The following is a 15,661-nucleotide window of genomic DNA, read 5'->3' as shown; positions in this document are numbered from 1 at the left end:
CGGCGGTGAGACACCGACGTTAAAGTCAGTTCTAGGAGTAAAACAGCGTCATATTTGCCAGTAAATTAGCAGCCTGACATTAAAAACTAGTTAAAAAATTGTTTAGGACACACAGCAGCAAATAGCTGCACCTCACCTCCGACTGGACTACCGATCGATCGAAACAATATTTAATTAATAAATGAACGTCGGAGAACGTCGGAGCTTAAATATCTGCTTCGAACTTCAGATCAGGAAATAATCCGCTCTGTTCGCACTGACTGCACTCGTAATGAATTTAACCAGTTTTTAATGTCAGGTTTTTTAATATGCGTGTTGACTTCTTTCTAAGATGGCAAAGTGATCAAGTGATCAGGTTACCTTGATGAGGCTCAGAATGGCTTATTGACATAACAGTAGGGGCCATTCAAAGGTAGTCAGGAAGTCATGAATGCAATCATGACCGTCTGAGCAGCGCGGCTCTATCTAGTGGACAGATTGCGCAGCTACAGCAGCTGCAGTTTATCAAATACATTTTATTTATTTTTTATTGTGTGCGCCTTATAATCCGGTGCGCCTTATATATGAAATAAATTATAAAACAAACAAATTATTGAGGGTGCACCTTATAGTCCAGTGCGCCTTATAGTGCGGAAAATACTGTAAATGTGTACTCACCTCACTTGCTATTTTTCATGCCTTTTTAAATTGAAATGAGAAATCATATCATCGACTTTTTAAAAAAATATTAAACTATGGATACCAATGGTGTTGTCTAAGTCAAAGTTAAAATGTCTTCTAGTCCAAGTAAAACTTACAAGTAAACATTGAGTAATATGTTGTATGACTGTATCTTCACACAGTGAATGCAAGTTTTCAATTGTTGAATCTCACATTTATACCTGCATAAAGTAGGATAGAAATAAAGATAGTTAAGCTTGAACTGTTGACTTTAGTGTATTTTTGTAGGTAAACTGAACAGAAGATTTTGCAATCAGAATGCACCAGAATGCAGGAAAACAACAAATTTCCCTTGGGAGGCCCCCCGGACACCCCCTGTGGGGGGTTATCCCCCAACACCCCCCTACGACGAGTGTGGTTTTACACCCCCCAACAATTGAAAACTTGCATTCACTATGTGAAGATACAGTCATTCAAAATATTACTCAGTGTTTACTTGTAAACAAAAATCTAAAGATGGCGCTGCACTAGTGGCGACTGATTACGGCAGCTCTCCCACACCGGTCTTGTTTCCTCTTTCTAACTGTTTTTTTCTTACCTCTTTCTTTTCAATTTTTTTAAAGTAACTAAGTAGTGTGCCATGGAGACCAAGTTTGTTGTACATGCGTTGGTCTTCATGCTGTTTTTTACACTGGTCACGACCGTGTCTGTGGACCCCATACGCAGCCAGGGCCCTATTGTTTACAGTAGGGATCAGCTGTTGGCGCTCCGTGGCAACGCGGTGCTGCCCCAGGAGAAACCCGACATCCCCCGGGAGCTGAGGAGGAGGAAGCGGGGGAAACGTGCCGGAGTTGCACGCCGGGCCAGGAGGAGGAAATTCAGACCTGTCCTCCCGTCCATCATCATGGGGAACGTACGATCTCTCCCCAACAAGATGGATGAGCTGGCGGCGGTGACCCGGCATCAGAGGGACTTCCGCGAGTGCAGCGTCATGGTGTTCACGGAGACATGGCTGAGCGCGGCGATTCCAGACACGGCCGTTCATCTGGACGGGTTCAATCTGGTGCGGGCGGACAGGACGAGGGAGAGCGGGAAGAGGAAAGGAGGAGGGCTGGCAGTGTTCGTGAATGATCAGTGGTGTAACCCTGGACACATCACTGTGAAGGAGCGGCACTGCTGCCGGGACATTGAACTGTTGGCGGTCGGCGTGCGGCCGTATTATCTGCCGCGGGAGTTCTCACACGCCATTGTGATAGCTGCATATGTCCCCCCCTCTGCCGACGCGGACGCAGCCTGCGACGTCCTCCTCTCCCTAACGAGCAGGCTGCAGACACAGCACCCACAGGCCCTCATCCTCATCTCAGGGGACTTTAATCACGCCCCCCCGTCCTCCACTCTGCCCACCTTCACCCAGTATGTTACTTGTTTCACCAGAGACAGTAAAATACTGGACCTGTGCTATGCCAACACCAAGGAGGCATACATATCATCACCCCTCCCCCCCCTGGGAAGAGCAGACCACAACCTGGTTCATCTCCTGCCCGTCTACAAGCCTCTTGTGGAAAGGCAACCAGCTGTGTCCCGCACTGTGAGGAGATGGTCCGACGAGGCAGAAGATGCTTTGAAGGACTGTTTCCACAGAACAGAGTGGGATTTATTCTGTGACTCTCATGGGGAGGACATTGACGGTCTCACAAACACCGTCACAGATTACATTAACTTCTGTGTGGATAACACCGTACCCACCAGGACCGTACGGTGTTATCCCAACAACAAACCCTGGATCACCCCGGACATTAAGGCCCTTCTTAAGGAGAAGAAAAGGGCCTTTAAGTCTGGAAACAAGGACGAGCTGAAGGCTGTCCAGAGGGAGCTGAGGAGGAAAATCAGAGAGGGGAAGAATATGTACAGGAGGAAGATGGAGGACCAGCTGCAGCAGAATAACGTCAGCGAGGTGTGGAGGGGCCTGAAGACCATCTCAGGCCATAAAGGACCCGACCGCCAGGTCACTGGGGACCAGAAGTGGGCGGATGACCTAAACAAATTTTTCAATAGATTTGATCAGGCATCCACGCCCCCCCCCAGCCCAGCCCTCCACGCTGTAGCCCCCTCCTCCTCCTCCCACCCTACCCCTGCCCCTCTCCAACACCACCACAGCTCCTCCCCCTCCCCCTCTACAACGATCAGCTCACGGCCACCCCCGACTGCTCAGGTCATATTACAACCACCCCCTACAGTTCACCTCTTCAACCCACCCCCCTCACCCACACCCCCCAGCACACAGTCCCCCTGCTCCACCCTGTCCCTCACTGAGTCCCAGGTGAGAAACCAGCTCCGGAGGATCAAGACGAGGAAGGCTGCGGGTCCAGACGGCATCAGCTCCAGGCTCCTGAAATCCTGCGCAGACCAGCTGTGTGGGATTGTTGGACACATGTTCAACATGAGCCTGAAGCTGGGAAGGGTTCCACAGCTGTGGAAAACGTCCTGCTTGGTTCCCGTGCCCAAGATCCCGCATCCCAAGGACCTAAACAGTTACAGGCCGGTGGCACTAACGTCTCACCTGATGAAGACCCTGGAGCGTTTGGTCCTCTGTCATCTCCGCCCCCTGGTGAGCCCATCACTGGACCCACTCCAGTTCGCTTACCAACCTGCCATCGGGGTGGATGACGCCGTCATTTTCCTCCTAGACCGAGCACTGTCCCACTTGGAGAGGCCTGGGAGCACTGTGAGAATCTTGTTTTTTGATTTCTCCAGTGCTTTCAATACGATACAACCAGCACTGTTGAGGGACAAACTGGAGATCACTGGGCTGGACCACCACCTTACGGACTGGATATTGGACTATTTGACCAATCGTCTGCAGTTCGTGAGGACCCGGGACTGTGTGTCGAACACAGTTGTCTGCAGCACAGGGGCACCTCAGGGAACGGTTCTGGCTCCGTTCCTGTTCACCCTGTATACTGCAGACTTTTCCTACAACTCCCCCACATGTCACCTGCAGAAGTTCTCTGACGACTCTGCAATCGTCGGCCTCATCACCGATGGGGACGATAGAGAGTACAGAGAACTGACCCAGGACTTTGTGGACTGGTGCCAGCGGAACCGCCTCCAGATCAACGCGGGTAAAACCAAGGAGCTGGTGGTGGATTTCCGCAGGCGATCACGCTGCCCGGTTACACCGGTGAAGATCCAGGGTACGGACATTGAGGTGGTGTCCTCGTACAAGTACCTGGGTGTTCACCTCAACAATAAACTGGACTGGAGCACCAACAGTCACTCACTTTATAAAAAGGGTCAGAGCAGACTCTATCTGCTCAGGAGGCTGAGGTCTTTTGGAGTGCGGGGGTCACTCCTAAAGACCTTTTATGACACGGTTGTAGCCTCAGCTATTTTTCATGGGGTGGTCTGCTGGGGCAGCAGCATCACTGCGGCCGACAGGAAGAGACTGGACAGGCTGATTAAGAAGGCGGGTTCTGTCCTAGGATGCTCCCTGGACTCAGTGGGGGTGGTGGTGGAGAGGAGGATGACAAACAAGCTGTCATCAATGATGAAGAACCACTCCCACCCTCTACAGGGCACACTGACATCACTGGAGAGCTCCTTCAGCGATAGGTTGCTTCACCCGAGATGCGTGAGGGAACGCTATCGCAGGTCCTTCCTGCCCACGGCTGTCAGACTGTACAACCAGCCGTCCTCCCAGCAGACCACTCAAAGAACTCAGGGAACTACAACAACTCACCAAACTCAAAGAACACAACGTTCTAACTCCGGATGAGCAGTGTAAAAACCAGCCTGTAGTGTATATTCTTTTTTTGGTGTGTAAATATAATGTACATTCGGATAATATGATATATGTTAATATGTTTCCAATATGTGAATATGTAAATTTCATATGTTGCAGATGTTAATATGTATGTATATTATTTAACTATTTATGTTTGACCCCCCCCCCCCTGCTGCCACGATCGCACAAATTTCCCCACTGTGGGACAATAAAGGTCTTTTATCTTATCTTATCTTATCTTAAGTTTTACTTGGACTACAAGACATTTTAACTTTGACTTGGACGCTTTGATTTTAATAAATTGGATTCTTGGTATTACTCAATGTTTACTTGTAAGTTTTACTTGTTATTATAGCAAGCTGCTGTCTTGGACACAGAATGTGGCTTCTTGTGGCTTACTCAATTCTTTTACAATGAGCCACAGTGGCCTAGTCATACTACCGCCTAGTGCAAGCCGAGGTAAGGTACATGTGTAGCAACGGCTGCCCTGGGGCAGACTGACGGAGGTGTCTACAACGCAGAATCACTGTGTTTTTGTTGATAGTCCCGTCTCTGTTCTTATTATAAATAAACTTTCCGCCCAAAGGTCTGAGTGGGCTCGCCTCACTCTCCTGTGTCGCATCCATCTCTGTTGTCAGTCACTCTGCTTTTGACTAGTGGTGCAGGTAGGAAGTGACGTCACTGCAGCCTACGGGTCACTCAGTGGGCCAAATGTAAAATGCTTGCGCATTGACTTACCACTCGCAATTAAATGCGTTAATTTTTATAGTGCATCAAATTGCAGCGTAATTAATTAATCTAGTTAACGCGTTACAGTGACAGCCCTAGTACATAATGATAAAGTATGTAAAGAAATGCAAAAGTACACAAAAGCTGCTTTACTCTGCAAGACACACAAAGGAAAGAACGAGATGCAGACTCAGCAGATGTATCCAGCAGTAGTGTCCCAAAGCATGACTCTTAACTCAGGTTTTCACCCATATCTTGAACAAAAATATGGACAGAGCAATGGCTTGTATCTACAAATACTTGTATGTCGAGTTGCTGGTATATCAAGGTACTACTATATAAATAAATGTTACTACAGATCTGGAAAGAAGGTCAGATACAGGATAAATTTCTTTTGCAGTGTTGTGAACAAAATACAAAATACATTGACAAACCATAATACACAGTTCTTCCCCCATTAGAACACTCAACAAAACAGATGTTAGCAAAGTGAAATGTGCTGAACACTGACCTGTCAAAGAATGCTGCAAGCAGGCGTCTGAGCAGCACTTTGTGGCGGGTTCCTGCGCTAACGTGGCAGTTCATGAGCTGGGCACGTGAGATGAACACGGAGGTGCCGCTCACCAGCTCCAGCTTCTCTGCTGGGTCGCCCTCCTCATACAGTTTCGGGTGGCAGCGGTTCCCAATCTGGCTGATGAGTTCCGCAGGCAGCGATGCAAGCTCAGGCCGAGAACGGCCCCCTCTGGCCCCCCGCCCACCACCAGAGTCTGGAGCCAAATCTGAAAGAGCCTCCACCCGCTCCCCGACCACTGAGGACACAATATGAGGAACTGACCATTAATTTACAATTTAAAATGAAAATCAATTAATTAACAGATGGTAGAGCTTTAGAGCAGATACAGTATCTTACTTGTGGGAATAATATTTCTAAATTACGTAATTTTCTACAAAAATGCAAGCTAAAGTAAACGTCCGACTTCAGATTTCTGTGCGTTTACACTTAAATAAGAAAAAAGGAAAACTCTCAGTGCTCTAATGTTAATCATGATCTATGGTCATACACTTGATTCCAAAATGTGCGACTGAAACAAACGCATTCACACTACTTGGCACCGATGACTGCTTTGGCTTTGTCGGTTCATTAATGTTTAAGATCATCATCTCCCTGATATATTTTATTGATATTTTTAGACAGAAAAATCAGAGCAGTTGGATACTGAAGCAACTGATGATTTAGTTCTAGATCACAAGGAATGCATGTAGGTTTAGACCTTAAGACTAAACAGGGAAAACATATTGAAGTGTTAAATGACTACATTCACTCGAATAAATTTTCTAAACTTCATTCCTAATCAAACTGTTAAAATTATGTTATGTACATTTCTCATATAGGGCAGCATGGTGGCGCAGTTGGTAGTGCTATCACCACACAGCGTGGTGGTTGCCGGTTCGAGTCCCGCTCTATGCGGAGTGTGCATGTTCTCCACGTGTCTGTATTGGTTCCCTCCCACCTCCCTCCCAACTCCAAAAAACATGCACTTCAGGTGAATTGGCTGGTGTGAGTGTGTGCTTGTTTGTCTCTATGTTGCTCCGCGGTGCACAGGGCGTCGCGCCTCGAGTGTCCCGTGCCTCATGCCCGAAGCGATTGGGATAGCCACTTCATCCACCCCACAACGGTGGATGAAGTGGATATAGAAAATAAATGAATGTAAAATATAGACACATTGAAACTTCATAGTTAGTAATAGAAAAATAACATATCAAAGAAAAGAAAAGAAATATAATTAAAAAGAATTAGGATTTTAAGGTCTCTAGTCGTAGTGTCATTAAAGGATTTAGCAAATCTGAAGATGACTCTGTCAGTATGTGGCGAGGGTTAAAACCAGTATTTTGGAGTGGACATGATTCTGGAGTGGACATCACTTCTTGGGCCCAGGAGCGATTACAAAAGCCACCGTTGAACGCATTTTGTCACTGCATCCATTAAGGATAACGATACAAACTCTATCGAGCAGAGGAAACGGTATGTAAACCAGATCCCGATATACCACAACTGGGCCAGTGTTCATTTAAGATGGCAAAGTGGAAAAACTGTCCACTGGTCAAATGAGTCACAATTTGAAATTCTTTGTGGAAACCAAGTCCTCCAGGCTAAAGAGAAGTTCAACCCTCTAGTTCGGTTCCAGAACACAGTTCTAAAGCCAGCGTGATGGTATGGGGTGCATTAGAACATACGGAAGTGGTAAACTGTACATTTGTGAAAACACCCACATTGGTGGGTGATAGAGGTTTTGGGACAACATATGTTATCAAGTAAACATCCTATTCTCAAGGGAAGGCCTTTCCAGATTCAACAAAACAAATCCGAACTACATCCTGCACATATTTCAACAACATGGCTGCATAGTAAAGTGTTAAACTTGCTTCCCTGCAGTCCTGACTTGTCACCCTTTGGTTTATTATGAAATGTAAAATGCAATGGAGACCTGAAACTCAACTGAAATCCTACATCATTTTTTTTTAGATTTTTCAACTATTAATATTGAACCAATGATGATGTTTTCAATAATTTATGACCAACCTAGAGTGAAATTACTAATAAGAAAAACAAAACAGGCTTACAGTAAGCCAACATATTTAATGAAAAGTTCACTTACTACAACTTCAAATCAAACAACCTGCCATGAATTTCAAATGAAAAAGATCCAAGAAATTTATAGATATTTTTATATTCATCTTATTGCCAACCTCTTAACAAAAACACTAAAGCTATCAGATTTCCCCGTTTGTGTAAAATACGTTGCAAAGTTCAGTTGATCCATGATGGAGTGGATCAACTAATGGGCCAGGTACTCCATCTCATGAGTGTACCCAGCCCAGAAGGACACCAGGGCTGCACCCTATATTCAGCCAGCGAGTGCCTGGTGGCTGGGCCTTCACCCATGGGGTCCAGTCAGGATAACCCTGAATGAGTATATCCTGCCATGGGCCGACCCAGTGGCAGCAGTAAAAGACTTTGAAGTCCAATTGGAAGTTGCAGAAGCTAGCAACAGAGACATGGAATGTTTGAGCCTATACAGGAGGTTGAATAGTTCCAACTAGATGTAGTCAGCCTCACCTCTACATACAGATGAAGTTACAGCAGGTGAGAGGCAAAAGGCTGGTGCGGGCTTCTTCCTAATTCCCTACTTTGAGCAAAAGGGTATCCACAAGTACACTTGCTCCCAGAACATCCAAGATCATAGATTAATGATCGACCTTGTAGTCATATCAACCAATCTATGGCCATATGTTCTGGACTTGTGGAAAGAAGAGATGATCTGAACAGCCAACTGTTCACCACCTGGTGGTGAGCTGGATCAAGTGGTGGGGGAACATGCTAGACAGACCTGAAAGGCTCAAACAGGTTGAGATGGTCTGCTGGGAACATCTGGCTGAAGACTCAGTCAAGTCGATCTACAAGTCCCACTTCAGCAAAGCCTTGATCACATTTTCGGGATGGTGGGGGACATACAAATCTGAATGGCCCATGTTTTGTGCTGCCATTGCTGAGGCAGCTGCATAGAGCTAACATCACAAGACAGCCAGTGTTGATCATAACAGTAATTCCCAAACCTGCTGGTCGACACCAGAGGTAAGGGATCCCATTAGGTTGGGTTGGCCTGGGGGAGTCTAGAGGCAGCTGATGAGTACCAGCAGGCAAAGCAATGCGCAGCTTCAGCCAACAAGGAGGCAAAGATCTAGCGGTGGGGAAGATTTGGTGAGACAATCAGTATCTTGAGGCTCTGGATGTTATAGGGCTGTCATGGCAGACACGTCTCTGTAACATTGCGTGGGTACTAGAGAGGAGAGTCTGGCTGTTAGTTGAACCTCTGGTCCAGAAGGAACAATGTGGTTTTTGCCTTGGTTGTGGAACTTTAGACCATCTCTATACTTTTGCAGTGGTGCTGGAAGGAGTGTAAGAGTTTGTCCAACCAGTCCAAGTGTGCTTTGTGAAGCTGGAAAAGACTTACACTGAGGCATCCTTTGAGGGGTGCTTTAAAAGTGTGGGAATAACAGCTCATTGCTACGGGTTGTGTCTGGTCTCTGTATTCCCAGAGTCAGAGTCTGGATCACATTGCCGGCAGTAAGTCAGACTCATTTCCAAATGTAGTTGGAGTCCGTCAGGGCTACCCCCCTATTCATAACATTATGGACAGAATCTCTAAGCCAACCAAGTGTCGGGAGTTCAGTGGGCTTAGGAATCCATCTCTGTTTTTTGCAGATGGCGTGGTCCTACTAACCTCATCAAACAGTGATCTCCAGCTTGCACTGGAGCAATTTGCAGCCAAGTGTGAAGCAGCCGGGAGGAGAATCAGCACCTCTTAGTCTGAGACCATGGTTCTCAGTCAAAAATGGGTGGAGTGTCCACTTCAGGTAAGAGAGGAGTCCCTCCCACAAGAAGAAGAAGAACAAAGTCCACTTTATTATCCCCAATGGGGAAACTATCTTTACACTCAGCTTATACATTGATATACTGCATGTGTTACACAAAGTATACAATGTTGTGTACATGCCCCTAAAACAAACACAACACATTAGGGGCCTGTAGGCATACAATTAGTAGAACGACAAACAGTACAGGGCAAGGCAGAGTGACGGGCAGCGACTCTAGGGTGCACCCCAATTGAGCAGCTTGTAAGGGGAACGGCACCTCGCTCAAGAGTGCCATAGCAGTGGCCGAGAGGTGAGCTGATACCTCCCACTGTCAGCTCACATTTTGAGGATGGCTGTGTGGGAGCTGGAATCGAACAGCTAATCTCTGAATGTGGGCGCCCACTCTACCACTGAGTCACTGCCGCCCACAAGAGGAGCAGTTCAAGTATCTCAAAGGTTGATTCAAAAGTGAGGGAAAAATGAAAAAGAAATAGATAGGTGAATGAATGCAGCACCCACAATGATGCCGTCGCTCTATCAGTATGTGGTGATGAAGAGAGAAATGAGCCACAAGGTGAAGCTCTCCATTTACCACTACGTTTCGAACCTCACCTGTGGTTGTGAGCTTTGAGCAATGACTGAAATGATAAGATCACGAGTACAAGCGGCTGAAATGTGTTTTCTGAACAGCATGGCTGGTCTCAGCCTTTGAGATTGGGTGAAGAGCTCAGACATCCCTGAGAGGTTCAAGATAGAGCTGCTACTCCTCTGCATCGATCAAAACCAGTCGAGGTGGTCTGGCCCTCTGGCCAGGATGCCCCCTTGATGTCCTCCCAAGAAGGTCTTCCATGTTCATCTAGGAATTCCAGAGGCAGACGCAAGACTGGAGGGATCAAATCTCTCCATTGGCTTGGGAGCGTCTTGACATCCCCTCAAGAGGACTTGGTAGAAGTGGCTAGGATGAGGAGTTTCTGGGCTTTCCTGCTCAAACTGCTGCCCCTACTACCCGGACCCAGATTAGAGGTTGAATACAAGTCAACAAACAAGGTATTTTTGATGACAACAATAAAAATAAGGTAACTAAACCCCAACAATGGTTTAGATAACTCACAGAATCAATCAGTTTAAATTAATATTAGTAAGAACCCACGCTGTGTGGCTACGCGGTGCACTGGCATCGCACCCGGAGTTTCCCCTGCCTCACGCCCTCAGTCAGCTGGGATAGGCCCCAGCTACCCATGACCTGCCACAGTGGATGAAGCGGTAGACAATGACTTGATTAATTAATATTGGAAGAAATCCACTGATGAGAAAAAAATTACCATCTGTGTCAAGAATACAAAACTTTTCACAATCAGGATGACAGCACTGGTTTTTTCAGTTCCCAAATGCTTACAGTGCTGTTAAAACAAGTGATGCAATAAAGTGATAAACACAACCCTATACCCATTTTGAAACATGTTGTTCAAAGTCTAGGATAAACTTTCAAAACCAATTTAGTATATATGGCTTTGTGCCATTTCAATTACATATTCAGTGTCAGTGATTTGCAAGATGACTGACTTAAGTCTGCCAACCACTGATAAAGCTGAATAAAATATTGATTCATCTAATGGCATATACACTGTATATTGATTGGCATATTTTTGCCATTTGTCACAGATAATATTTAAGCTTTAAAATTTAACAATGCCTTAACGTGTTCTTTTTGACAGAAGTAGATAACAAGCCCATTAATTTAAGCAGAAGAGACATGAAGCATGAACTCATTTTCAATGGAAATGAATACATGATTTTGGTGCTGAATGTGTGTCAACAAACTGTTTACCACTATCGGAATCATTTTAGAGTATGTCATGACTTGCCAAGTCAAAATTACTTTGTAGTTTACTCCGAGTGCTCATCTGCAATTTCATTTCGCAACAGGGGAACACTTGATTCACCTCGGCAACTCTGTTCTGAAGAAGTTTGGACAAACTTCACAGTACTTAACAAAACACCAGCAAGAATCAGAAGACAAACGCTATGGGTTTTCATGAAGTTAACTAACAACTATGCTTATCTGCTGTCAGAACTTACCTGCCGCTCCAGTGTTCAGCATACTGTACATGGTATACATGTTACAGATCTGTCTGTAATGCTCCTCGGTGCTGTCATCTGCCATATCGTCCTCTTCTTCGTCATCATGGTAACTTATTGGAGAGTCACTGGTGTACATGCTCAGTGCACCTGGGCTGGTGCCTTCAGGGGTCCCACCATTGTTGTTATTGTTGTTATGATTACTGTTGAGTCCGGATGCCCCTGCTGAAAGGATGGCGCCACCGCTGCTTGCCACGTTTGCACTGGGTCCGTGTCCGCGCCCAAGAGGATCCTGGGTAGTGTTGTTGGAGGAGGAGGATGAAGAGGAGTAGGAAGAGTAACGTGCCGCCTTCCTTATGCCACCTGTCCCGCCCCCTCCTGACCCCCCTCCCCCTTCACGGTTGCTCCCCTCCCACAGTCGTTTGGCTACAGGGGTGCAGACCACTGAGTAGGCAGAGCCCTCCTGCTGAGGGAGACCAGGGAGAAACAGAAGCAGCCTTCACTAGACATCACTAAGACAGCAAACCAGAGTGAACAGGCAGGCAAGTCATTTTCCCAAATACATGTATGTTACTTCATTGAAAACCAATGGTCCTCTAAAAGGACGGCCGCATCACTGACTTCTGAAAACCTTCCTAAGAATCTGTATCACAATAGTATCATTATTGGTTTGACTACCGGTAGTTTAACGCTCATGGTTTCCTTCATAAGCCAGTTTAGTGGTTAGTGGATAAATAAAACCTAGCTGAATCAAAACAGCTTCAGCTATGATCTGCTCACAGTTCAGTCTGTGTCATGATTTTTTTATTTTTACATTGAGATTTCAATGCTATAAGTGTAAGCACTATGGATCACCAGATTTAGATCAGACTATTCCAGACTAATTGACTGCCAGATCTTATGCTGATGTGCCATGTTTGTCCAATACTTTTAGAAAATATGAAGTTAGAAGATAAACTCTTGTTTTGGTTCCAGATCACCACTAAATTCTTGCTGTCTGTTCTTTGGGCCACACAGTAATTCTATAAAAATTAAATTCATCAAGAGCCATGTATAACATTTTGAATAATGCTATGAACAGACAGACAAATTAGGACCATTAGGAAAACATTTCCAGAAATCACTAACAAACACTTTTAGTGACAAATATCAACAGAGGTTCATATCATTAACTCAATTCTTTCCAGTTGCCTAAATGCCACTTACTCAGCAAAATATGTAAGACTTTTACTTCTGCAACTGTGCACAAATAAAAAATCATAGCTTGTCTCTCATACTGACTGTAAAGGACAGATTCGTAAGTCAGAAATAGACATCCAACCAACTGTTTCAAACTTTTAAATACTGTATTTTCTGGACTATAAGCAACTACTTTTTTTTTAGGTTTTGAACCATGTGGCTGATACAAAGGTGCAGTTGGCTAAAGTGTCTAAACTGCATTACAACAATGAGAGGATCTAATTGTAAAGAACTGAGAGTACACGTAAGGACAGGATAATACAGATTTATGGGAGAGTTAGGCTTGAGAAAATGTTCTAAAATCCAATCTTAAACTCCAGCTGGGCAGCTACGGATGGTTTACGAATACAAATACTGCTGGCATGTGTAGCAGTGAATTGGCCCAAATGGATTAAATAATGGCATAAATAAGCGCATTAATAAATAACAAAACGCTTGTGAGGCTGTTCAATTCTGGCACTGAAGTAGACGACTTCATGGGTTTCAACAAAGGTGATTAAAGTGACTTGTGGTTTCAAACACAGGAGAAATGAAGGTAAACAAATGCTGGTTATTACATTCCGCATAGTGGCGATGTATTGTAATTGTCGGTGTTTGTGTGTTCGTTCGTCCGTCCACCAAATATCTTCACAACCGTTTCAGATAGAAAGATGAAAGAAAAAGCACGTTACCGTATTGGCCCGAATATAAGACAACCCTGATTATCAAACGACCCCTTCTTTTTCAAGACTCAAGTTTGAAAAAAGACTTTTTGAACACCAAATTTTATTTTTATAAAGAAAATAATTTCAGTACATCTGAAACAAATTATTATAACAATATATTCGAGAGAAAAAGCATGTTATTTTGCCTCATTCAAATCATGCCCAAAATGTCTATCACATCTTAATATCTGAACATTTAAATATGTAAGCTAAAGTGCAATCACATTTGTAAATGAATGGTGAGTGTCACCAACCTTGCTACCATCCGAGAACCGACCCACTTTTCTCCAGATTGTTGCTACGTTTCTCCATTTTCTCTTATCTCTTCTCTTATTTTCTTCTCCTTTCTTTCTTATCGCTATTTTTATTTTTCTTCTTCATGCTACTGCTATTTTTATTTTTCTTCTTCGTGACAGGGGTTCACTTTGGCCTGGGGAATTAAGTTCAGCATTCGCTTTAAGGATATCTGGCGCCAACTAGCACTGTAAACGGGTATAATGTCTAGACCCCGAATGTAAGACGACCCCCACTTTTTCAGTTTTATTTCAAAGCAAAAGACACCGTCATATATTCGGGCCAATACGGTACTCGAGCGGCAATTGGGGATAAAAATAGGATGATGACCTTGACTTTAAGAAAACTAGGTCAAGGTCAAATTTCAACTTTTGTACATTTTTTGCACATATCTCAGGAACCTGATAAGATAAAAAGACAAAACAAAAGGCGTTATATTCACAGAGGCAAGGGGATGAAAATTAGATCACAACCTTTACCTTGAAAAAGTAGGTCATGGTTAAATTTTCACTTTTATACCTTTTTAGGTACACATTTCTGAAACCTGATGAGATATAATCACAAAACAAAAAACAAAATTTTCAGGAAGCCAGAAGCACAAAAATGTGTAGGTCAGGGTAATTTTTTGAATTCAGGGGTGTCGCAGGATGTGCAGTCTCTGACTGCCTTGTTTTCTCTTGGTTCTGTTCCCTTTTAATCAGCAAAGTTGCTGATTAAAATGGAAGAATTTACATGTACATTTACAGTACAAAATCATTCTGTACATGCAGTAAATATCTAATTTTTCAACATCGATATATGTGGCTTATAGCCCGGTGAGGCTTGTTTATCTTTTTAATTTATTTTTCTATTCTTTTAAAATAGAGTGGCTGCAGCTTATATACAGGTGCGCTCTATAGTCCAGAAAATACGGTAGATTACTGTTAATGAACAACTGTCTATGTCCTAAGCATGTTCTGTATCATAACTGAAATTGGAATTTATATATATGACTAAGTTTTTAAACAAAAACAGACAATTCAAAGCAAAGTGTTACTCTCTTTGTATGGTATTTTCAATAGGCACTCTCTCTTTTTTGGGTCATGTATACCTATTCAGCAATGTGATGGCGTTGAAATGTTCATGCATACTGATGTTCTAGCCTTTGTTAGTTGACATTGTGTTTCCTTAGGTTTTATATTTGATTTTTTCTGTGTCATCTTCATTCAGGCCAAAATGTGTCCTAAATAACAGGAACAATATTCTGTTAAGTATGAGTTCCTTGCGCTGACAAAAAAGTAGTTTTTCCACTCTTCCCTTTATTTGCTAGAATGACTAAATGATTTTAACCAGAACGACTCACCAGAATTTGTTGTCAATTTAAAATATCGTATTCATTCATAGATTCGTTTGGCCGCAAGACTGAGAGTACGCAAAAATTATGGCTAAACAATAGCCTAATAATAGAATAATCATATACAGTCAACCCTCGGTTTTTGAACATAATCCGTTCCACAAGGCTGTTCGAAAAGCCAGTTGTTCTAAATCCGAAACTATTTTTCCCAGTATAATTAATGTAAATAATTGTAATCTGCTCCAAGACTAAAAAACAACTTTTTCAAAGTTTTTTTTTTACTATTTTACACCATAAACTGCACTTTATACTGTTTACCATGAATAAAAAGGGGTAGAAATAGACACTGTGTTTTATTTTAATAAAAGATATCCTATTGAACTTTGAACCAGTTCGGTTGGCTCCCAAGTGAGTCGCGTTCAG

The 15,661-nt window shown here is 43.8% G+C and overlaps 1 protein-coding gene across 5 annotated transcripts in view; it reads right to left on the bottom strand.

The window, feature by feature from the left end:
- Positions 1-15,661, bottom strand: part of nacc1b (nucleus accumbens associated 1, BEN and BTB (POZ) domain containing b) — a 46,464-nt gene that overhangs the window by 13,883 nt on the left and 16,920 nt on the right. For 4 of the 5 annotated variants that reach the window (XM_068320835.1, XM_068320837.1, XM_068320838.1 and 1 more), the window contains exons 5-6: positions 11,669-12,134; positions 5,685-5,982 (exon numbers count right to left, since the gene is read on the bottom strand). In XM_068320835.1, the coding sequence (XP_068176936.1) occupies positions 5,685-5,982; positions 11,669-12,134 (764 nt within the window). The remainder of the gene's footprint in view (positions 1-5,684; positions 5,983-11,668; positions 12,135-15,661) is intronic. The other variant, XM_068320839.1, reaches the window with a different exon arrangement.

Source organism: Antennarius striatus, chromosome 8 (assembly GCF_040054535.1).
Source record: "Antennarius striatus isolate MH-2024 chromosome 8, ASM4005453v1, whole genome shotgun sequence".
Lineage (NCBI taxonomy): Eukaryota > Metazoa > Chordata > Actinopteri > Lophiiformes > Antennariidae > Antennarius > Antennarius striatus.
The sequence above is the reverse complement of the archived record's forward strand: the minus strand, read 5'-3'. Positions and strand labels throughout refer to the sequence as shown.